At 41.3% G+C, this 25,602-nt stretch overlaps 1 protein-coding gene across 1 annotated transcript in view; it reads right to left on the minus strand.

Moving 5' to 3' along the window:
- ABAT (4-aminobutyrate aminotransferase) overlaps positions 1-25,602 on the minus strand; it is a 45,604-nt gene that overhangs the window by 14,467 nt on the left and 5,535 nt on the right. Inside the window, exons 2-6 of the mRNA XM_035339600.1 lie at positions 23,097-23,212; positions 10,862-10,959; positions 9,810-9,839; positions 8,900-9,017; positions 1,743-1,792 (exon numbers count right to left, since the gene is read on the minus strand). Coding sequence (XP_035195491.1) covers positions 1,743-1,792; positions 8,900-9,017; positions 9,810-9,839; positions 10,862-10,959; positions 23,097-23,166 — 366 coding nt within the window. The 5' untranslated portion in view covers positions 23,167-23,212. The remainder of the gene's footprint in view (positions 1-1,742; positions 1,793-8,899; positions 9,018-9,809; positions 9,840-10,861; positions 10,960-23,096; positions 23,213-25,602) is intronic.

Consider the following 25,602-nt stretch of genomic DNA (forward strand, 5'->3'; position numbering starts at 1 on the left):
AAGAAAAGAAAAGAAAAGAAAAGAAAAGAAAAGAAAAGAAAAGAAAAAAGAAAAGAAAAGAAAAAAAAGAAAAAAAGTATTTTCACAGCAAAGCTGGTGCTTTATCTGGACTAAAGGCTGCCAGAAATCATAAGCGTGCAGTCAGGCACAGACAATTTTAGTGCCACCTTCTCCTCTGAATTAATGCAGGTTTCAGAAATTGGAACAGGGGGTACCAATGTTTTTGATGCTTTTATGCAGGTGAGATGGGTTTTGGTTGCACCACATATTTTGGACTTTGGAGGTAGCTGTTTTAATGCGGGCTTATAGCTGGCAGCCTATTAATTTCTCTTTTCCAGCTGACAAATTAGCAACTGTTTTTTTTTGTGTGTGTGTGTGTTTTAAATCTGACTTTGCCTACTGTTGGCATTATAATGAAGGCATTGTTATTTCCTCAGAAATCATTTTTATGACTCAATCTTAAGTATTTAGAAATATTAGTGCTTCCATGATATCCAGATCTGCCTTTGATAACTCTGGGATTTCCTGCCTCAGTGGTGGATTTTTTTAATCTTTTATTTTTTAAAAGAAGTATTTTGGTTCTGGGAAAGGCAGAGTTTTTTCTCATCCTGAAGATCTGAGAACCCTCTGTTAAGCAAATCAGCTCAGGGAACTCAAGTCAGGGGAACTTCTGTCACGTGTTGGCTCAAGCTTTGCACCCTTCTGGGGTGAGCCAGCAGGCTCTTTAGGAAGGGAAACGAGAGGGAAGTGACCGATGAACAATGTGACTTTAGCAATGCCTTGCCGGTAGCATGGACACCCATTCCTGGTTTGCAAAACCCATGGCTAACTCACTGAAAGACAGCGCAACCACCAAGGATGTATTGAAGTGTAGCCAAAAGCCAGCGCAGCTCAGTTTTACATAGCTACATTCCAGGTTTTCAGTTAAATCTCATCTCTGTGCACAAATATCTATTACACATAAGCTATTGTGTACAAAACAGTTACAATTTTTTTTTTTTTTTTTAAAAGCACAAGGTGACTATGGAACTTCTATCCAAGAAGGGAAAAAATAATGCCTGAATTAGAACATAACTTTATTTCAACTATTTCCGTAATTCAGTCTAGATTATTTCCAAAAATTGTCAGTATAGTGTTTGTGAAATATAAAGATACTTTATTTTAGAAGCACTTCTTCAGTTCTGAAATCATCCTGTTGCTGTAGTCCAACTATTTTAACTTTTCAAGGACATGTCAGTGGTTTAGGCAATTTAGTACTTCGGAGACGTGAACCAGCCACTAACTCCCCTGCTCCTCCCCACATGAAAACAAAACAATACCAAAAGAAAACAGCAACAAAAAGAAATGGAGCATTCCAGATTTAAAGCACCATTTTCATGTTCAGAATAGTGTATTCTCTCTCAAGGACTTGTGCTTGCTTTCAGCATCAAAAACCTTCAGTCAAGAGCATTGTTAAAATAATTAATTGGAAACACTATGCTCGAAGTATGACTTAAAGCTGTCTGCAAACATATCAAGTGCTTGCATCACCCAAATGTTTACTTCTTACAAAGCTTCATGTAGTTTTTGACATCTTCTTAAACACTACCAAGCTCTTTTCATCTAGCGAGAAATAACAAGAACAGTTCCTCCCATTCTTTAAATTGAGTCATTAAGTGTTGGTTATCAGCCTAAGAAAAATTGAAGACTGCCACAAGGAGGGAAGGGACGCCTTCAGGTACTTAATGTCTTAATTCACTTACCAAGTTCTGTGGCTGCTGGAGAAGCTTTATCAGAGAGGGATGGCTGTAACCTAATTAAAAAGAAAGAAAAAAAGAACAGTTGTATCTGGTTTATATAAACTAATAGAGAGTAACCTAGAGAATAACCTCATTCAGTTCTTAACTCAATTTGTTTGACTTGTGTTTTAGCTATCAATAATACAACTTATTTTGAAGTAGGACAAACCTCATATTTATCAAAATGGATTATCTAGAACTTCAGAACAAGTTTGGTGTCAGGCAATAGCACAATGTAATTTAGTATTTACATTTAAAAATTGAACACAAAAAAAGAAATGAACATGATGTAGATTGTTGGACAACTGAAACATCATTTTCCACCAAATATTGCAGGTCTGACATTACTAAGTTTGCTTGCTCTTATTTCTAGGTCTCCTGTGTACATTCAGTTTCTCTGCATCAATCATCAACCCTCTCCTCTTCCTCTGCTGAGAGCAGAGGCCGCTTTTGGCCAGTACAGCCTCTACAAGCTGCAGTTTTTGCTGGCTGTGGTACAGAGCTGTGCCTGTCCTCCTGCCTGAAGCAGGCTGCTTACCATGCCTGCCCCACATCACCCTGATTTCCCTCGCTGAGCTCTGCCCACCCTGCACAGATTTCAGAAACAGCTTCTGACAGTCACCACAAGAGGGGAGCTCCCTATGCAGCCGTGTCCGTCTACAGTAGCCAGTACTAACTACACTTCCAGTCTCATACTGCTTTTTACCCTCCTTGAATATCAGACGAATCAACCCTAGCACAACAGCAGCTTTTTTTCCTTCCTCTGCACTGTTTTCTTTTTACCAATTGGATTTTTCTTCATTGTAAAACTTCTTTTTCCCCTCTTTTAAATATTAACTGATTTCCCAAAGAAAGCTCATTTAATAATTCTGATTTCAATGCATTATAACGTACCCAGACATGAAATTAGTGCCAAAATATCCGCCGGGGCTCTTTGTCCCTCCCCAGAGCTAGGCGGACGCGCAGCGTTGCTGTGCTCAGAGATGGATTTCATCTCCGATGCGTGCAGTGAGCACATGTCAGGCAGACCCAGCAGGGACAAGCACCGGACTCGAGCAGAATTTTGCCTACGGCCGGACAGCACTCCGGGACATCTGTGGCAATAGGATGGCATTCATCGCTGCCATCCTCTGTAATGCTATCTGAACGGCCCCTCCATGCAAGCTGCTGTCAGACTTGTTCTGAGACATGCCCGTACTGGCCTTCATGTTATCTGGGCTTTCACTTACATACACGGATGTATATACACTCACATCCATTAGCACCCATGAAGATGCATACTCCTCGCCTGCACACTGCAGATGTTTATGCACGACCATGAACAGTCTCACCACAAGGAGAGGTATGTGCACAGCCACACACAGGCAACGCAGAAACTCGTATTTTAGTACCAGCTTTCATTACAGCTTATGTTGGAGTATCTTTTTCAGCCGTAAACACCTGAAGCTCTACATCACTTCCCACAATGTGAGTTCCTCATGAGAACGTACGAAAATGTTAGGATCCAACTCTTATGACCTCAGTGTGAATGAATTTAGGGTGCTCGTGCAGGTTGTCTGTCACCAAACGCCGAGCTGAGTGCAGCCCAGGCCAGGTGGCAAGCAGTGCTAACGCTGCAGTTTGGACCGTGGGTAGCTCTCCCAGCTGATAGAGAAAACGTCTGCATTTTCCTTCCAAAAGAAAGAAAGGACCCTCCATTTAATAGCACTTGTCTTCTCCATACAAAGTCTGTAGTTTTCAGCACATCGAGACCTTGGAGAGATCAATTCTCATCTCTCAGCTACTGCCAATGGCCAGGTGAGACACCGAGTTCAAAACTGCTGCAACTTCCTAACCACATCTCTGTGAATGTGAAACCCCCTTGAACTGTCGTTTGATACTTCCTTGGTGCCCTTTTCCTTTGGCTTCTTTTTTTGATCTTTCTCCCTTTCTTATGTAACACTTAAATTCTCTAATTCCTAATACATGACTACCTCACCTTCAACAATCAATACTTGCTCTATTTTCTTCAGCATGTAGCCAAATGTAAAGCAACTCCACTGAAGGGATGGATTGCAGCAGACTGAGACCCGTGTAAGCGAGGATCAGACCCTCTGTGGCACTTGCAATTTTGAAATAACAAACATGAACCATCAACATACTTCTTTTTTTAACTTCTGTTTACTTTCACTCATTTGTCTTTATTCATCCTGCACTGGCCACTGTCAGTACTTATTTCCAAAGAAAATATATCTGTCAATGTATTTATATGGAGGAAGAAACAAAAATCCACAACTTATCCACAACTTTCTACTAATCTTTTTTATATTTGCAGTACTTTACCCTGCATTTCAAAATATTGAAATTATTACCATGTATTTTGAAAAAAAAAAAAAGAAAATTAGTGACAGTAAAAGAGCACAAATGAATGAAATCCACCTACCGTCCTAGGTAGAAGCAACAGCTTTTTTAATTGATTGAAAATAAAAATGAGCTGCTTTTTATTGTAGCAGTTAGAGCTGTCTTCTAAAACACCAAGTGAGCTATTAAATGAAAGATCTTAAATATGATGTGAGTTGTTTTATCTGTTAGCACTTCAGATTTAAGAAGACAAAGGTGCTTAATTTATGCTCTATAGGTAGAATTGCTTACTTAAAGGTAATTGTATCTGATACTTAAATGTATCTGATACAAAAACAAAAAACAAAACAACAACAACAAAAAAACAGCAATGGAACCCAGAAAATTTTATTATAGGCCTGATTTTTAATGTATGAAATGCCAAAGCCACTGACTAGCATCGTCTTTTACATTCCCTTGTAGAAACAGTTTGAAACTTCATCTTCCCTACTGCTCAAGAAGTCAGCTCTAATTTTATTACAAGAGCCTATCACGTCCTTGAATTCCTCAATCTAGTAGAATGACAATAGCCCTTATCCTGTTTGAGCAGTGGAGTATTTGGCTACTATGTTAACAAATCAATTTTAAATTCCCTTCAAATGTTTTAGTTCAAAACAAAGAAATATCCAGTTTTACACGTCATACTGAAAAAAAAAAACACACAACAAAAACCAACTGTTAAAATTAGTAGGAAGATAATAGAAGTGGTTATTTGGACACAGACAACTAAACCCACATTGCACCTGCTGTCACGGGAAGAATTATGGTTAAGCTAGAGGGAGTGACCCAGCTGAGAGCTGTGTCATAGAGAACTGTCGCTGTGGCTACAGCTGAGAGCACCTTTGAGAGTGTGTATTAACGTTTCAGAAATCTCCAAATTAAACTTTACTTAAGTTTGTTATAAATAACTACCATGGCCTAGAAAGCTTAACCATTAATTCTAAAACTGCTTGTAAAAATGTGAGATTCTGCTGCTGGTGGTAAGTTTGAATGAGGAATGGGAGTTTGAAGGAGATACATTGGTATTTCCTCTTATGTAACACAAATTCGAGGCAGCTACTACCCATAACCAGTCTGTTTCCATCCACACAAGATGCTTTTGCTTCCTTTCTCTTATCTCATGCCAAGTGGCTCAGTCTTCCTGCTCCTAACATTCCCTGCTCCACTGGTGCATCCTTGTAGAGGCCCCAGTAAAAGAAGAGAGAATCCTTGAACCTTGACTCTATCTAAAAGAGTAGGTCAGTGTGTAGGAGGATGCTGAACTGGTATGTGGGTTTATATTCATAAAACTAACACCAGAAAGAACTAATTGGTTAAGTAACTACTCTGTAACTATTGCACACAAAGTCAAAAAGCTCTTGGGCTAAGACAGCAGTGGTTTGTAGCTTTATGACTCCACTCCTAACTACTTTCCTATAAGAAGTGACAGAGCTGGCTCTGAGAGAAGGGCACCCACTTCATCAGTGTTGCTGTGTCTCTCGATCAATGTGGCAAGAAAGAACATATCCTCAGGCTCATGAGTGTCCCTGCCTGAAAGAGGAAAAAAAAATGCAGCCTGCTAAATTAATGAGATGGAGGAAGTCCCAAGAATCCATTTGAACTGAACACCATGCTGCTGCCAGCAATACCAAACCACACCTCTCTGAATCTCCCTGAACAACAACAGACCTTGCCAACAGTAAAAAGACAGACGATTATTTCATTTGCCCTTCCAGGCAGGTTGCTAGTAAACATGTCTTGCATTTGGCTCCATAGGGTTTCTAACTCTATTACACAGATTAGAAACAGGTTTAAAGGAATATGTTGTTATGATTTCCCAAAAAAACAAGTGGTAGAAAAAATAACTTTTAATTTTTGTTTGTTTGCTTTTTCAGCATGAAACAGTCCAAAACACCTTTGCCTAGAGTTGTTTTTTTATATACTTCTTATCTCTCTGCACAGTTGTGTATTACCTCTCACCCTCTACTGATAAGTATATTCTAGTGTAGCAAATCATTATTAAATCTTGTGGAGTTCTGACAGATTCATAAAAGATTTTATTGGATTTACTTGCAGAGATAAGCACATGCAACGAGCAAGCACCTTGATCTGAGAACATCAACTCACACAGAATTCCCAACATGATTTTCTTTTGGTGTCCTAGTCTAGACCTCTGTCACCAAGAGGGACATTATTAGTGGCCTCTGCAGCTTCACATAGTCTGTCTTGTCAATCCATTCAACTTAAAAAAAGTAATTGTGTGCTCAGTCAGATTGAGGTCAGCCTGTGAATATTATGTTTCCATTTACACGTTGCTGCACATCACAGACCCACTACCTGGGAAGCCATACAAAGCACTGTGCTACAGCTCTTAGGTGACTGAGTGTCATCTGGAAAAACAAAGAAAAAAAAAGGCTCGTCCTCAAGAAGGAGGAACTAGATGGCTTGGTTGAAGATCAGCTATATGTACTGGAGTCTGTCATGTCCATGTCATGAATTTCAGCCAACCAGAGAAAACTGCAGAAGCCTTAGCTATCACATCACAGGACGAGTATACCTACCTCAAGAGAATTAATAGATCTCAGTTCAGTTCTGGTCACAGATGATATTAAGAGCACATCTAATAATGCCACAGATGTTAAAAATAATTTATTTAAATATAATCTTAACCAAATCAGACATTATTGCAGATTATTAATATTACATATTACAATTATGACTCTGGCCATAAAACAGATTCTATTAACAGACAATTGTTGCTAACCATAGTTTAGACAAGAGGAGAAAATTTAAAAAATAAAATAAAGAAACAAAAAAAAAGCGTTAGCCATCAGCTGCTTTAACTTACCATTATGCTAAAAATGTCAGAAAAGGCTACATGGCATTTAGGATGCTTAAACACTGAGTTGTTCAGCTATTAATAAATAGCTGAATAAGAAATTGCCGAACATACTTTTAACAAGTTTTGCCCATTAGGAAAATATTTCTTTCCTCTCGTGGATGCAAGAACATGAGCACTGCTGACCCAATTTCTAACCTCTTAAGAAGATATTTGTCCATGTGAAAGGACTACAGATCCCAACTATTTTTCATTATAAAAGTAAGGAGACTGAGAGCTTTTATGTGTACCCAGCACTTTTTTAAAAAAATTTGTCTTCTCTCTTAGCTAATGCCCGTGTTCCCAATACTCTGTGAGCTTTACTGAAATAAGTAAAAATTGGACAACTGAAAGACCTGGGCTGGATGGAGGAAGGTGTTCTAAAGCTACTGGCTCTAGACACTGCTAATCATCACAAGTCAGCTCCTTTAAAGGAACTGCCCACCCTGATACCTGCAAGCCATTAAACAGATACCTTTACATACTAGTAATAAAGTTCACTTAAAATAATACTAGTGCTTAAATATTTTATACACAAAAACGGTATTAAAAGAGGTATGCTTGTACCATCAGGAACTAAAACATCAGAAAATCTCAGTGCATTGTCTATACAACCTTCATTTCATTCTTTTGGTGTACGCACTGATTTGCCTTTGACTAGCTGATTACAGGTGAGTTTTTCCAAAACAGCTTGTTTGAAGAATGGCAGGTCTTCAAAACTAAACACACTTCCTTTCCTAGATCCCTAAAATCCAAGGCCGTTTAGATGAGGACTGGCATACAAGCATCATGCTTCTTTGGCTCATTCCTGTTTCTACGTTAGCATCGACAAAATTTTCTCAGTGTATTCTCTAAAGGGGAAAAATATCTAGAAGCTGTGTTGATGAAAATTAGCTACAAACATTAAAGAGTTCTGAAATTATTGCACATTTCTTAGGGTGCTACATAACAGAAAAAATATTAACTGTCTGAAAAGAAGCTTGGGATAGTTGAAAACCTATTGCAATCTCAAGGTCTTAGATACCAAAAATGACCTGAATATCACTAAATTCTCTTTCCCAAAAGGGAGGCCCGCAGGGATGCTTTTGAGTCATTGTTGTTTCTATATATAGTGTAACATCTACTTTTTAAACTACAACGGTTCTGCTCTTTTTGCTTCTGCAGAAATATATTGTTAAGCAACTGAGAGGAAATGTGGAATTGCAACGAACAAACTAAATGCCTACCAACGCCTGTATTCCTTGCAGTTGGGGCCTACATCTCTGCCTGCAGTTTTTTCTTCTTGAAATACTCCACAAAAATTCAGCAACTTTCCCAAGTACTTGACAAGTCTCTCGTTTGGTCCCTGAGCCCAATCATAGCCTGCCACCCCACTTCTGCTTGAACTCAGCACCACAGGTTCAGCGTTTGGCCTTGTTTCACCTTACTGGATTCCACACAGCCAGTTTATTTTTTCAGTTCTTTTGAGACAAGTATGTTAAGTAAAGTGCAAAACATGTTTTCATGTTAAAATCATTTTTATGTTTGTTACATTAATGTTTAAAAAAAAGTAACAAACTATTATAGAATCACAAGGTATACAATCCAAGCACAGACAGCCTAAATTGTGGAATTCCATATACAAATTAAAATTAGTATTAGAGCTTCTTCCAGATACCATTCTGTGCTCCAAGTGAGCAATAAGTACTGAATTTTAACCCCATTTCCCCAGCTACTAAAAAGCACCACTGCGTAATACACAGCAGTATTGTACCCTGATTGCAACAAGACATTATGTCAGCTTTGTGTTTTGTTGTTGTTAATCAACCAAGTTCTTTGGTAGTGGCTGAGAGAAGAAAACAATAGCTTGAGGACAAAGCAAAGTGTTGGTGTAGCTGTTTCCTACCTATCGGGATGGATGAAATCTGAGAGTAGAGATCCAGCATGCGATTGCCATCTACATCTACTAGGTAATTCCCTCGGCTCTCTTCATAGTTGCAAAAAAAGTGTACAGCTTCTGCATTCTTAAAGAAAAAAAACAATGAAAGTTTTAAGTAGCAGCAGCGTGGAGGAAGCAACAGCAAAATCTGATAAAAATACCTAGTGATAAAATATAAAGACACATTATATCCATTCCATGGGAATTAACTGTAGAGCTATTTTTATAGAGACTGTTAAGAATCATCTGTTCTAATGAAAAAAAGGAGGCAGAAAAATGCACATTTCTAACATCTATCAGCTAAATAATATATAATGACTGAACAACTCTGAGTGAACAAAATAATTCTGCCAATCCTCAATAACTAGGTAGTTTCAGATCTGAGAACATAACTTAGTCTTCTTTATCCAGTGAACCCCCACATGATGCTTGCAGTTATATAAAAATACAGGCTGGCAGCCTTTATTTCGTTGTGAAATCTTATTTTCAGTAGTTTGTGAAAGAAGTTAAGGGCAAGCATGCACTTTGAGGAACTGCTTGTCTTGGGAAGGCAATATGCACTTAGGTTGGCATACTTTTAAGACCAAATATACGTGTGTTCTCACTGGCCACTTCATAACAACTTAAAAAGCACATAAACTGTTTAAGTAATTACAGAGAAATCACTGATTCTAGCAAAATAATTATGCTGTACATAAAATAGACTAGATTTTATTCAAATGCACACATATAACATGTCCACCATACACCATAACTTAGCATTCAAACCCAAATTCAGTCTTCCACCTTATTTTTTGAATGGAATTAAACATACAAAACAGGATTTTAAAGCAAGTTCTGAAATACCTGCCCAAACTCAGAAAATTTGACAAATTACCTGAATTCCATTCAGCTGTTTCATTAATTCCTGCAGATAAAAAATAAAAATTAAAAAAAAAAAAAATCAGCCCCAGGTATGTAATTACCAAACACTGAAGAAAAACATGTTTCTTTTATATGACCACATAAATTGAGTGCAAAACTTGCAACCTCAAATGCTTCCCAGGCACCTGCACTTGCCACATGAACTTTCAAAGTGTATCTTGCACATCTGACAGTTAAATGCTACTGTGGCATGTTGAGCTGCATGGGCTGCACACACTGTTTAATTGTAAATCTTCAGAAAGGAAAAGCTGCCTCTCCTATACCGATCAATCAAACTGAGAAGGTAAGAGACAAATGACATATGTACAAAACATATGCAGACACGATGCTGGCACATTGGTTCTAGAAATACAGCTTAAAAAATTTTTTTTAAAAATCAGTTTCATAAAATAAAGATTAGCTATGCCAGTTGTATTTGTGTTCCATCCAAATTCCTGTGTTTTGCAGAGAGCTTGTGAAGGAGGCAATATGGAAATTACTGAAGAACGATTATTTTGACACTGAAAGCATTTTAAGTGCATTAGCTCTGAAGCTTGTTAGCTTTCCTGTGCTAATTGAACAGCTTTCATATAAATACTGACTCTGTCAGAGGAAAATTGCCCAGCAAACTGAAACTTTTGGTTCATTTCAAAACCAAAGCATTATTATTTGACATCATAAAGCCAACTAGGTTGCTCTGTTTCAGCAGGAGGACAAGTAGCCACGTCTCTACACCGGGCAGATGAGAAGTTTGAGCAAATTGATGCTCTTCTGCTCTCAGTAACTTCAAGTAGGAAGTTGACAGTTGAAATTCAGGAGAAATTTAGATGTCTCTTTAAGCTCTCTTCTTTAAGGCTTCCCCCTTCCAAGATTTTCACTCTCAGCATCTTGATAAACGTGGGCATAGACTGTTGTAAAATGGTATTTATTCATATTAGATTTAAAGTTTGGAATAAAATTTGTTCTCTAGTAAGTTAAACACAGCTAAAGAAAAAACATACAAGCCATTATACTTTGAGAACTTACTCTAGATCGTGGTCCAGGAACTTCTGTCTTCATTAGAGGTCCATCATAATCAAAATCCACATCAATTTTAGCTGCAGCTTGACTGATATATCTGTGTCCTGCAGGAAATAATGAAAACCTGAGTACAGACCATATTTTTTGTGTTCTCGTTCAGAATAAATATCCATACCTTATCTGACTGAGAACACTTGACAGATAAGACCAATTACATTGTGCTGTCTGAAGTGAACCAAATATCTCATCTTTGACAAGTGTGAAATAAAACTAATACCAGTGAGGTAGCTTAAAAAAAAAAAAAAAAAAAAAAAAGAGAGAAATGACAACGCAAGCCTAGAGAAAGAGGCAAATCCTACTGTAAAGGACATGAGGACTACAAGCACATCTGTTTCCATCTGCACTGGTAAGTCTGCCAATAAACCCTGAGCAAGCCCTTGCTGTGAATGCCCCATTCCTACGCAGCCAGGGCTTACCACCAGTAATAACCAAAAAGCTTCATGGAGTCCTCTGGTAAATAGTATTGCAATGTTCTGCAATAGCTCAAAGAACGTTGCTTGGAAAATATTAGTGCCTCAGAAAGGAAAATAGGTATGTTTAAAGTAAATTGAATATATCACGTGAAGCTGGCATCTCGCACTGCAGCTCTGAAACCCGGATCAAAAATAGCTACACAACTTTCAGTCTGTCCTATGCCTGGGTTGCTATTCTTTATCCATGTACATAATGGGGATATCACAATAAACTTTGTATCTGTAACAAAGCTAAAAGGCAAAAAAAAACCCTAAACTTCATCAGTAACATGCTTGGTTCCCACTTCTGAAGCAACAGTACCACAATGTAGCATTTAGGCATAGTTCATAGGAGAGAAAGCAGCTTTACATATCATCTTTACCAACACTTCAGGATACACCCTTTCGAGTAAAACAGGAGAGTGACACGGTATCTGTGGGGTTCGGCCAGCAGAGCTGGAAAAGCAGCTCTTTCAGCTTTGGTCATCTGAAATCTACAAAGCTCTAACCCCTGACCCAGGCAAGTGTCACTGCCCAGCCACAAAGTCACGGCAACACCTTTTGATTCTCCACGCTTGTTCTCTCCACACCAATTGGGGTGTGTGAGAAGGCCAGAAAGGAGCACTCTACATTGATTAGAAACAGATAGGGCACAAATAGCCTCTTAGCTCAGAGGAGTGCTGGATGTACAAATAAAGAGACAGGCCTATATCCCAGTATAGGGTTAGCTGTGCTAGCACGTGCACACAGCAGTCCCCACAGAGCAGCACCAGCCCGGTGCTGAAGGCCGGAGTGAGAGTAGTGAGACACGGCCGAGCACGTCTGGTCCCCCCCAGCCCTGGTCTCCCTACACGCCTGAGCGGCACAAAGAAGGAAAGTGAAGGATGTGCTTTGGGCAAGTGGAACAGAACAGAACGTGCTTTGCTCACTGCCATGCAAAAGGGAAGCTGGGGACATGGCCTGCCCATGACACCAGGCAGATGTGATCAGGAAGTGTCAGTAAGCACCGTTTCGGTAATGGTAAGCATCAATTTGGAATATGCGTATGTTCCATTAAGGGGATTAGGGGATTATTGTACATTTGCAACAGAGGAAGTACAGACTTGATGGCTTTACTGAGGTGCCCAGCAAGAGACTACGAGCTAGCTCTGTACACTATGACTAAGTGCTGAACTGAACTAACCGTCTGACAGACCTTTGACTTTTATCATCAAGCACCTGCAAGCCCTCACACAGCACAGTATCAACGACAAATTAGCCTTAATAAGCTCAATTTAGGGGCATTGCTCTTGCAGCAGATTAACACCTGAAAGATAAGCACATAACTTGTTTTATGCTGTGATGGGCATTTTAAGATGGGGCAATTTGCAAAACCCCACGTGAAGATCCTCAGCTCCCTTTCTCTCAGAGGAAGGCCGAGTTGCAGGTCAGAGTGGTGGTGGATGGCTGAAGTAAGGTGACAGAAGCACCTCTGGCAGCGCAGTGCTGCCAAGTGCTACGGTGATACAACACACCCCATGTCACCATCGCCCCTGAAAGGGAGGCACCCGGGGAGGCAGGCCACGTCCACGCACACAAAGGGCAGCGGGACACCCGCAACCGCCCCTCACAGCCATAATTTCATTTCAGAAAATCACTAGAAGCGTTCTTGTTTTCAAACAACAGTTGTCAACTATTTATCAAGGAAAGAGAGGTTATACTCACAGCGCTCAGCAGTGCTTTGAACATAGGCGTTTGGCCAAGGTTTGTAACTGTGACTAGAGATGTTTTCTTTGGATTTGGTAAGCCCAAGCTGAGATGGGCACAAACCAGAGCACAGGAGGCTCCCTCTGAGCACCAGGAGGCACTTCTGTGCTGTGCAGGTGCCGGAGCCCTGGCCCAGGTTGCCCACAGAGGCTGTGGAGTCTCCTCCTTGGAGGTCTCCCAAAGCCGCCTGGACACAGGCCTGGGCCCCTGCTCGGGGTGGCCCTGCTGGGGCAGGGGGAGCAGATAGGCCCAGGCAGCTGCGAGTCTGAGAGATGTGTCAAGCAAGGCTGATTTTGAGAAAGTTTATCTGAAAAATCATAGCCCCTTCAAAGTATCTCTAGCCGAGCACTTAAACTCACTGCTCATTTTGGGAAAACTTGGTCTGCAAAGAGAAATCTCCTCAGCTTTAATTCCAAGTGTTATATATCTGAGATGCGTCACTGCCTCTCCGCGAAGCTATTAATAGGCTTTGTTACAGCAACACCACTTCATTTTTGTGTCATTCTGTTTAGCATTCATGTAAATTGCAGACTGCATGGCAACTGCTCCACCAGAAAAAAAAAACTACTGCAGATAAAAGATCAGCAGAAGCTACATAACACAGAGCCAATAAAGCTGTGGATTCAGTAGACAGCTTACGAAGTCTACAAGGGGAAAAAGAGATCCAACCAACCCCTCCGTGCCCCCAGCTCGTTCCCCGATGGGAGATCACAGCAAGCCAGCAGGAACATTTCTATTTCTCCTGCGTCACCCAAGCCTCTGAGCTCTTCACCTCCATCCCTCTCCTCAACCAGCCCTGCTCTCTCTCTTCTGTGCAGGAATTTACTGTCCCCCTGCATGTCACAGGGCACTGCAATATCCCTCTCCTTTCCTTTTAACTTTATTTTCTGCAGAGCTGGGCTGGGCCCACCACCACCCTGTGCAGCTTTTGGGTCCCAGCAGAGGTAGGCAACACTGCTCTGGGCATCCCTGTACTGTGCCCCACCGTAGGGTGCAGACGGAAGGCAGGAGATTCACTTCCCTGCCCTCTGTCCTCTCCTCTCCCTTGCCAGGCTCTGTGTGCTGCTGTGTGATTCAGGGGAGAACACCAAGAGAGGCACAGAATACCCAGGACATTTTGGAAGTCAGCAGTAGCATAAAAGATATGGAAAAAAACCTGGATCCAACGCATTTAGAAGTATAAGCACGAAAAAAAAAAATATGGACTATTTCAGGTCTTCAACCTACCGTGAAATAATTAAACTTAAACTGCTTCAATAAATGATATAACAGAAAATCAGTATTTATTTTATAAACCTTATGAAGTAATAAATAAAAATCTAACAAGCTTTCAAGAAGTGATACCAATAACCCTTCTGTTGGTGTTCTGTGCAGGTATTTTCTGCTCCAAGTACTCTGAAATACCTGCACAACAAAGATTTACTAAAGTTCATAACGTTGCCCAGGAACATGCCAAATAGTACAGGGGTGAGAGGGAAATAGCTTTACAGTAAGACACAATTGTTTTATTGTAGTCTGGTATTACTTTGCTGGTATTTTTTGTTGAAGGTGTAGAAGCATGTTCACTTATCTCGCACTTGATAGTTTTGAACTATGGTTGCAAGGTGTGTACAAAACGAAAGGAACACATGCCTGGAACCCTCTTTCTAACCAGTCATAGCCCAAGCTGCCATTTTCCACGACAGATGCAGTGAACTTCATTTTAGCTTTTACATTTTGTCAGGTTTAAAGCTCTACCATTATTTTTGAAAGGTTGACTTAAACATACTTGTAAAATGAGTTTTCCTCCAAATGTAAAGGAAAAAGTGAACTTCTTTTAGTTGTTTTAATAAGCCAAAGTCTTTATTGTTATTTCATTATTACTAATTCTGTGGCCACAAAACTGTTTTCTGATGAGTCATTTAAAAGAAAATACATGCTTATATTATAGTCATGCTCCGCTGCAGGTGAGTTCATTCCTCTGCTGAAAAGGAGCTAATAGAAACATGTAATTCAGGGTGTTTCTGTTGGAAGAGCTCTAGATCCTGTTCTCTGCAGTGTGACAGCCTCAGCAGGGAGTTTTTAAAAGCCAAAACACGCAGCATGTATGAGCCTTACTGGGAGGCAACTTTTTGACTTGTTCTTCAAACAGCAAATGTTGCCTTCTCCTCCAGAACTTTCTCCAACAAGTGGAATGGTTTCCTCTCTCCTGAAAACATAGTGCAAGCATACTTGCAATAGTTTGACAAAGCTGCGTGTTCATGACAGGTGAACTGCAACCCACATGCGCTTTCCTCCTCTTCTTCCATCCATCGCCAATGTTCCTCCCATTTGGAGCAGCAGCTGCCCATCTCTGGAAATCAGGCCACGTTCCCTGGGTGCTAACACCTATCTCAGTGTAACAAAGCCAATGTGTGTTAGGAAACCCTTCCAAAACTCACATCCTGTAAACAAGTCTCTCAGTAACGTGCATGTGCAATCTTCCTTTTAGGGGAAACATTTAGCATGCTGTATTTCCGTGATTTTTAAAGAAAGACTACTTTGGGGAGGGGGAAGCCAACCTCCCAGAAACACTCAGTGGAGCAGCAAAGACCATAGAAGCTAGTAGCATCATCTCTTTGCTGCTATTTATGCAACAGCCTCTTCTGCACTGATATTTGAACTAGACATGTGCTAAGGGCACACTTGAGCGATTAAAGATGAGCAGAGCTTAGCTGTGTTGCATCACCTCACAACTGCTGCATCAACTCACACTGGCACAGCTTGTACCCGTCAACAGACAGGTTTTTATACACAGCAAAGGTTGCTCAAGTGAAACTAAAGCATGCCAGTCTTCGCCAAAGAAGAGTTGCTTTAAAGATAATTTTTATTATATTAGTGATGTTGGTCAATTTATGAGACGGATTACTTTGTTTTAAACAGCTTTCAGGAGCAGCTTAGCCAAACCTCAGTTACTTTCAGGATGTCAGCGAACCAAAGTCACCTAAAAAAGGAGCAACACAAGTGACAGGTTTCCCTTCATTTGCTTGTTAGCTCCTAAAGCATGCTACCCTTCATCATGCTCCATGAGCAAGTGATCTCTCAGCTGATTCACTGATACAAATTTGCTTTCAAGAGCCCACAGAGTATTTCATTTCATGAACACCAGTATAAGGACAGCTTTACCAATTTACTGGTCCTGATGCTTGCCAAAGAGCCATTCCACCTCCTAGCTCAGGCAAATGCTATGGTTTGAATCTGAAGGAACAGCCTCCCATAAAGGAAATGAAAATGGCTTGTTATCTCATCCTGCCAACCCACTGGGAAGGAAGGGATTGCTATGAACAGGCTCTCTGGGCCTACCTGCACCCAGAGGTACTGCTCACTGACTGCAGGTTAACTGGTGGGCCAGGGCCTAATCCTACTCCTGAAATAGGATTTTTCATTTGAAGGAAAAAAAAAAAAGCTATGGCCACATGTATGTCAGATGGCCCAATCTGTCATGATAAGCAGCAACTGTGCGTGTGCACACAGCCAGCACACAAGCATGGTTCATGGGCACGGAGACACACATCATACCTGAGTGCACAACGACCATCGCCACGATGCAGAAGCACATCTATTGTTCCTGACAAAAGCAGAACTAGGTAGGTAGCGTTACTGGGAAATCAGGTGTCCTGATGTAACCGAACTCAGTTTAGCAGGTAGAGAAGATTGAAGTGCACAAGTAACTGCACAATAGAGTCCAAAAACTGCACAAATCTGTAATGCCCTGTCCAACAAATGGAGCCCAAGTACTCTGCGAGCCATGCAAGTCAGTCAGTAAATCAAGTAAATCAGACCACTCACTGCAGTGCTTCATCCCTAGTTAACTGTAGCACGTCTGCTCAGCTGGAATTTCTCTCTCGATGGCACTGAATGTATATTACAGCTTGGATTGAATTACTCCTGTTTGACTTATTAATATCAAGTTACTCTGCAACGGAAACTGCAAATGAAGCTACTTCGTTTTGATACTGATGAATTTAGGTCTTGGTTTTGAATGCTCCACTTTGCATCTCCAGAATATATAAGTGATAGGTTCTTACCACGTCCAAGCAATTTATTTTTTTTCCCTAGACGTATCAATATTTATGCTCTTGAGCCAATGGGCCAGCTCCACCTACTGACTTTCAGTTGAGGTCTGTGATCAAGCTGCAGTGGAAAAAGGGTTTCTCATGGTATTTAACTTAGCATAAGAACTGGACCAAATACTGTGACCTCAGCTCTCTTCCTAAAAAAGCATTACGAAAGCTTTTAAATTACATGTAGCTAAAAAGACTGAACAGTGAACAGTCTCTCTTGACATCAAATCAAAAGTCAGAAAACAAATGATGCATGATTAATGAACCTAATTATCAGAGACCACATCAGCTAAATGACTTGCAGAGAACTTTTGACCCCTCTCATTTGAAGATGGTGGGTACAATAAATTAAATTCTACTTTTCTTGCTTCTGGCAGACTCTTCAAAGCTCTATACAACATATAGCATCCTTCTAAACACTTGAGTGTTTAACATCAGCAAGTTATCATTCTTCCTTTTCATGTAACAGGATGTCATCGTTTGCCAGACAGAAAAGCTTGTACTTCAACTCCTGTTTTCTAAGCTATCCTCATCACTCACCAGGTGTCTCACTCAGCAATTTTAAATAAAGAACCACATTGCTATAGCAACGTCATTAATATAATTACACCCTTCTAACATTTGGTGATGTTAGTAGTCACAAAGAGCACTACTGTTAGCAGGTCTCTGGGGTAAGTAGTGATCTCTGCTAATGAGAGGTAGGTTCATCAGAGGCCCAGAAAGTACTTAGACCTCTGATACATTTGACCAAAACCACTCTCAATAAATACAGTTCCTGAACGTACAACTGGATATTACCTGAGAGAAACTCCAGAGGAGGCACTGAAATTCTATCAGTGTAATTAAGAGGAGGAACTATCCTAAGGCAAAAAAGAAAAGATAGAAAAAATAAATGCTGGCACATTTCTCAAATGCAAATGTTTTACTGTGAAAGAGCGTAGAGTGAAAGATCCCCAGTCCCAAAGGAGGCACGTCACATGTGCCATACCACTGCTGCCCTGTACAAGTGCAGAAAGGCAATTTCCCATGCGTGTCTCTAACTTCTACTCCATGGTGTCTCCCAAACCTCCTTCCAGATAGAATTTTTGGAGCATGGAGGCCCTGACAGCCTAATGTAGGAGGACTGTGATTTCCCCCAAATACTATTTTAGGTGTTCCAAGTATAATCTGTTACTAACAGCTCTTGAAATGCAATGGCAAAAGCCCAGGCTAGCTAGAGGTGTTTGGAAAGCGATCATCGCTGTTGCATAACATTGTGAAAACTGAGATTGCTATTTGCAGAGTGCTTATGCTGTAAAATCCGAAGCTGCTCCACATGAGATTGACTGTGTTTCAGGACTCCCACATACACACGGGAGATTTTATGGGAAAAGGATTCTCCAAAGACCAAGACAAAACCTGAAACCAAACAGGCTGTACAGAAGTGGAAGGTCCCAAAAGAAAGAGCAAGAACAGCTCCCTCCCCCCAAACACACCAGAATCCCAAATCAGCTCTTCAGCACTAACGGGAGCATCAAGCTGCTGGTTTTCCTGCAGAACTTGTGATGTGAAGCAGTCATAACATTCTGCCTCATTTGCACCCAACCGACCACAGTAGGTGAAAGTTCATCAGGACCCCTCTAGAGATTAACAGCCACAAGGGAAATCAGCCAGCATTACCACGGCTGCCCTTTGTGGGACAGAAGGAACGGGAAATTAGATGGGAATGTCACAGACCTTGTCCTCCTTCGCCTTAAGGAGCTGAGAACTGTTGCCCAAACTTGGCCTTGCAGCAGAGCCTCCTGGCCAGTACCTGTCCAGCCACCATTGTTTATCTGAGCATTGCCATGTATCTCAGCTTTTGGCAGAATGTTTGATCAGGCTGGGAAGGAAAGGTTTCTCAGGCTAGCAGGAGAGGTTGCACTCCAGGTCATCAGCAGCTGGTTCTCAGAGCAGCAGCTGAAGGTGACCTCAAGTTCGTGCTCTCTACAACCCAGAGAAGGGATATGATCCTTGCTTCTCCCATATATCCCTCAAACATATCCAGCTTATTCTCTCTACTGAAAGAAATTATCTGGACGATAATAAGGTTTGCGTTAGGCAGAGCAAGACCTCAGACCACTTTGCTTCTTGTCCTGATTTTCTAGGGAAAATTCTAATGTATAAACAGACTAAAAATGTAAGAAGCCACAGCAAGGATTAATACTGGAGACAAAAGAACAATTAGAGTAAATGGTTCTCATGGCTTTCCAACCTCTTCCAGATAACTGTGATGGGGACAAGTCAAGAATGAATATGAACGTCTCTCAGTCTTCACCGCAGCATGCCGGTGAGATAAAGTGGTATTATTCTCTGAAGAGAGAGAGGAAACAGGCTGAGATATGTGAGGTATGGCCTCAACCAGAGTTAGTTCACCTGGGGCACTGCAATAAAAGTGCTGAGAAACTGGATGAGAACAACTGGACCTATGAAGAAAGACTGAAAAATTATTTAAATCATTTGAAGCAGAAGTACAAGGTCTTGGGAGAGGTAATAGGTTTCAAATATGTAAAAAAAAAAAAAGAAACATTCCAGCTTCCAGGTCCATTGAGGATAGGACTAATAGTAAGGATTTGATTTTTCCTGTTTTGAAACTTAGGTTAAACATTAGAAAAAAGCTCTAAAGATAAGGGCAGTTCAGCAACAGAGCAGATTGCCTGGGGAGGCTGCAGAAGCTGCACCGCTGGGGGCTTCTCAGAGCAGGTCAGCATCCTGGAGGAGCATGTGCAAGCACTAATGGGAACTGATGCCTCCTTAAGGCAGAAGACTGGCCTTCTGGCATGCTTTCCAGTTCAAGAATCAAAGACGAATTCAACCCCTTAGGAAACTGAACTGAGATCTCTAGAGTCCTCTTAACTGTGCTGTTACCCCACCAGCTAACAACAGACTATTGATTTGGTCTGCCTCTGAAGCACAGAAATGGAACGGCTTTCCCACCGTAGCGACACAGCCGCTAACACCAGAGGTAGCACAAAGCGGGGTAAATGCGTGATTCCGACTGCTGGCCGTGATTAACCTGCAGCACGGTGACTGCTGGTAGCAACACAGCTGTGACTGCAGAGCTCAGCTGAGGGCATACGCTGAGAAACGCCATTATTTCTCCAGCATCAGCTGCCTCTCCTGGGCCTGTCTGGATGTTGCTGTACTGAGAGCACTATGCAGGAGTCTTTGTTAAAATATATATATATATATATTATGCTAGGTATATATAATGCTAGCTACTCAGTCTACCGACGTTCTTCTGCCACCTCTCAAATTGTATTAAACTGTATCTTTGATGGCAAACTATCAAGCACAAGAAATACATAAAGACAACAAATTGATACCTGATTACAGCTTATTATTATTATTCAAGAAGGCATAAGGACTCCAAATTATTACAGGCTTTACATTTATGGGGAATATTTAACTTGTATTTTACATCAATACATTTCACTTAGCTTCTGCATTTTAATCAGCTTAAACAATTTTCAGTTTTCGTTTTGTAGCTGGCCATGGACCAGCACTGTGTTAGGAATTAGAACACTATGGTCAAGTAAAGCAGATTCTCCTCCCCAATGCTTAACTCTTGTCTCACATTCGTTAAAAGATTTGAGGACTTGAAATCTATCTCGATCAGAATTAAACACCATCTCTCACATACAACCTGAGAAAAAGTTCCTAGAAACATTTTGATTAATATCAAGTTTAGTTTCCTTTGTTCCCATGTGTTTTACAGCAGTGAATGTGGGTATAATTCTCTGCCGCAGTGAATGCAAACTTGCCAACATCCTTCCTTTTCACATACCCCTTTTTTGTCAGAAACCAGCGTAGTTCATGCTCAGGGCCAGCACAAAGCTACCTCCCACATTTGCTTTAAAAATCAGAAATAATCAAGGAAGAAGATTCTCTTTCTGTAAATAAATTTATAATAGATTCAAGCTGCACAAATTATTGCACTTAATGCAGGCACACAACTGAAACATCTCAGCCCACAGACACAGAGACTTCTACCAAGAGGCAAGCTATTCTCCTCTCCACCTCCCCTTTGCAAACCCCGTCATTTCAGTATCTCACTGAAAAAAACAGCAGACCAAATGGCACTGCAGGAATTTTGTGGGAGTAACGTATGAGGAGTCTTTCTCAGTCTGTAGAGCTCAGAGTTTGCACACTCAAAAACACGTCGGAGGAGAGCACCCCGAGGCAGAAATTGGACATCCCCCTCAGCATCTCCCTAAAAACAGAGACCAGCAGTGTGACCAGCAGTGAGTGCTGCAGCCTTGCCTGGGACTCAGCAGGAAAATGACCCGAAGCTCACGTTTTTTCTACTGCTGTCAGTCTCCTGCCTATTGTGTCAGCCAGGAATGTAGCAGGCTAAAAAACTACCAGGAGACAGTTCCTTCTGGTGGGGGCTTCTGCTCTTGCTCCATGTTTTCTTATCTCTGGATACATGTACCCAAAGCAGCGTGCCTGCTACACAACCTGCCAACAAGGCCCTCCATCCTTTGCTATAAGCCTGCTTTTAGCAGCACTTACAAATTTCCAAAAAGGATGAACTGACGGGGCCCAGAGTTGCATTTCTTTTGTATTGCAGCCCTTCATTGCAATGGTGAGAACAGAAGAGCTAGCTCATCTGCACTTCAAGGACCTCAGGTGCACTGCACAGCTGTAGTGATTTGTCCTCCTGGGCAGGGAGCATCATGGAAACATGCAAGATGCTGGGAGAGACAGGAAGTGTTAAGTGATACCTAGACGACAGATTAGCTCAAAGGACTGGCAGCTGCTGAGGGCCTGCTTGCTGCAAGCACTTTCCATTGGCCACTATCGACCAAACGATCACTGCTCTTGCACAGCTCGGGTAATCAGTGCGTCACTCCCATAAATGAAAGGGCAGCCAGTCCTGAAACACTGACCTAACACTTTTCCAATAGTTACAAGACCAAACTTTCTGTTCTTTAGCCAAAGGTCAGTTGCTCTCCAAAGTTTATTGTTTAAAAGGATTTTTTTTTATTTTTTATTTTAATTCTAAGCAAATGGAGGGGTTCTGTGTTTGCATGGCAGTGGCACAAGGAGCACATTGGCTCAGCAGGAGGGCTAGAAGAGAAGAAATATTAATATTTACTTGGTCACAGGAAAAGCCATTCAGTCGTACTGTATTCAGTACAACAGCACATAAAGTGGATGCTAGATCTTAAGTTCAACACTTTGTCCAAAAAGACCAGCAGAAATTTGCACTTTTAAAGCATGAGACCGAAGTTTGCGCATGTATTTCATGAGACTGCAGGCTCAATGTACATGTACTAACCCTAGGAGCAGGGGTCTAGCAAGAACTTGACATCATACACTTAGGAGAAAACAGCCTGAAGCTGTGGGCTAGGCCTTTATTTCACATTAGAGCTAAGTGCAGGCAGAAAAATATCCCTAGCAAAGGCCACCTCTTTGTGTCAGCCACACAAAACCCCCCACACGCAGAAAGACAGGCAGGGGCATGCTATGATGTGCAAACTGGAAAAAGGTGATTTTGATGGATGACTTTTTCACCTCTGCACCACATAGCATCAGAAAGTAGCCCGGTTAGAGCAGAGTTCCAAAGGCTGATGAGCTTTGTTTCATTTAATAATCTGCACTGTAAACATGCTGAGTCCTTCAATTTGCTGAATTAAAAAACAACAAACAAAAAAACAAAACCAACCAAACAAAAAAAATCACATTAAAAAAACAGCATTCCTGCGTGCCACTTCTGTACTACAACCGCATCATTATCCGAGATGCAGAACACAATATTTTTCAAGTTTTGCAAGATCAACACTAGATAAACCCCAGCAACTTCCAAACTGGAATTTTCTTTGCTAGCATAACATGAATGCTACCAAATACAAACCAAATAATAAAAAAGCCACTTACCAAATACAAGCAGCCTGGAGTTCTGCTGCAGACAACAGCTCAGCTGTCGACTAAGCAACATTGACGCCATTTTATGTTTTCTTTACTCAAAAAGACTTAATCTTGAGGCTGATGTTCTGGAAGGGAAAAAAAAAGAAGAAAAAAAACACATTTATTTATGTCCCTATGGATGCAGCAACTGTGCCATTCATTTCAATTTCTCCCTTCAGTATCAGGACTGAGACCTGAGTCTGACACTAGGTCCTGTAAAGGCAAATGACTACCAGAGTAAATATGTAACTCCCAACTTCAGTGAGGCCAAGAGATAAAAGATCATCATTTAGCTTCCCTTCTTCCCTTGCTCATCTGCTTTCTTTATGCATGTTAGACTAGGTTAATCATTTAAAAAATGTTTTTTCTTGTCAGTCTCTCAAGACAATGTGTTACTTAGACTGAACCTGTGTTCATGAGAAAAACTTCATCTAAGCCAAAAAGACAGAAGGAAAAACATCAGAAAATAAAATAAAAATGATCATCTGAAAACACAGTTTCTACCAAGTAATCTCATCTCTCTGAAGACAGTCTGTGAGAGCTGGGGTTGTTCAGCCTGGCGAAGGCAAGGCATGTACCTGACAGAGGGAGCGAAGAGAGTCAGGCTCCTCTCAGTGTTGTCCAGTGAGAGGACAAGGCAATGGGTGAAAAATGAAATACAGTAAGCTCCACCTAAACCATAGAAGAGGTTGCGGAGTCTCCCTGCTTGGTAGTATTCAAAACCCAGCTGGACGCTGCCCTAAGCCATCTACTTTGGGTGGCCCTGCTTGAGCAGGCCTTGGAGCAGCAGGCCTCCAGACCTCTCTTCCAGCCTCAGCCTGTCGGTGCCTGCCTCAGCCAGCTGAATCGAAATGACTTTGTCAAGTCAAGTAGCATGAATGCTAATACGACTCCTTTTTCTCTCTGGATTACCTGCACAGAAAGCCTGCCTGGAAGGCACAAATAGATAAAAGACGTTATTAAATTATCTATGATACAGGTTAAACTCAAACCTTGCGCTTAAAAATCTGGTGTGTTCTACCTAGGACTTCATAGACCCTGCTTGTCTGTGCAGAGACCGTGCTGACATTTTCCCCCTCACTGGGTGCCCCCGTGCCCCCAGTAGGGGCAGGCCATCTACTGGCAATGGATCCAAGCTTGCAGTCCAAAGGGAACGGCAGCTATCACCCATACACCTCCCGGGAAGAGCTCCATGGAAAGGCGCTGCTCCTCCCGCAGAACAAGACCACAGCTCCCTGCTGGCTTCCTTCCCGTGCTGTCGGTAAGGCGTGCAAACACGTTGGGGACGGGATGTGGGGAACACACTGAGCTCCTGCTGCCATGGTAGGAAGCATCTCTTATCCAACAGTAATACATCATAAGTTTTATTTCTGTGTTATCTTTAGTCAACGCACCGTTTGCTTTCCTTCACACTTCAGATTTTTCAGAATTACCAAAATAAACAAAAAAAAGACATCCTCACCTGCAGAGATCTATTAATTCACAGATACATTAATACTCTGGTACAAAGAAAATTCCCTGTGCCTTCCTAGACAACTGACACAGCACTTGGTTTCTTGCAGTTCGCTCTGAGTTCAATTTAAAATCCGATGTATTTTGAAATCTGCCGAGGTGAGCAAACACTTGCACAACGTTTGTGCGCAGTCTACAAAAAGCTTGCTCAGCTTTGTAAGGTTTGAAATGTAGAAGGAACTAGACTTATGAAAATCCCAATACCATGCATTTCTTATCTCACAATCATTCTCTAGCAAAAAACAAAGGTGAGTCTGAGTCAGTGAAATCACCACAGTGGAAAAAAAGCTGCTAAAGGGCCAACCAGCCCAGCACCTCTCACAATGATTAACTACCTTGAAGTCCTCTGCTCAGAGCTACTTACCTCCTCTGTACTCCTGCAACCTTCAGTTTCCTCCTTAACTTTGCTTGGCAAGATTTAGAAGTCTCTAGGAGCCTGTTAAAAGCTAACTTGAGCACAGCTTTGCAGGAGCCAACAACTGGAGCAGTGCAAACGCACCTATGACAGAAAGCTAAAACGTAACCCACCGTGACTCACTTTGGTGTTCCACTTCCCTTTAGAGTCATCTCCTGTGGGTGTTTTGCTACAAATTGACCAGCCTACCTCGTCCTTAATGAGATGTCTCTTCACATCCTAATCAAATATACCTTCCAGTCACACCACACCATCCTATCCGTCAGCGACAGGTCTCCTTTAGCAGCACCCACTTTTCCTCTCCTAGGCAAGTCATCTCCTACGTGTTTGCTCCCAGAATGCTATTTTACCTTCCACTTCTATTTACTGTTTATCTAAAGTCCTTTAATGTTTGAAATACAATATTCATAAAAGGCTCAAAATTACATTTTGAAAAGGTACCGGCTTTCTGAAGTCATAGAAAATATTATTGTGAGAGGTTTAAAAATAAAGCAGCTTACTCCTAATTTTCCTTGGCAGCTGTTATATAAAAAGTTTTAGCATTTTCCA

The sequence above is a fragment of the Oxyura jamaicensis genome, chromosome 14 (assembly GCF_011077185.1).
Source record: "Oxyura jamaicensis isolate SHBP4307 breed ruddy duck chromosome 14, BPBGC_Ojam_1.0, whole genome shotgun sequence".
Classification (NCBI taxonomy): domain Eukaryota; kingdom Metazoa; phylum Chordata; class Aves; order Anseriformes; family Anatidae; genus Oxyura; species Oxyura jamaicensis.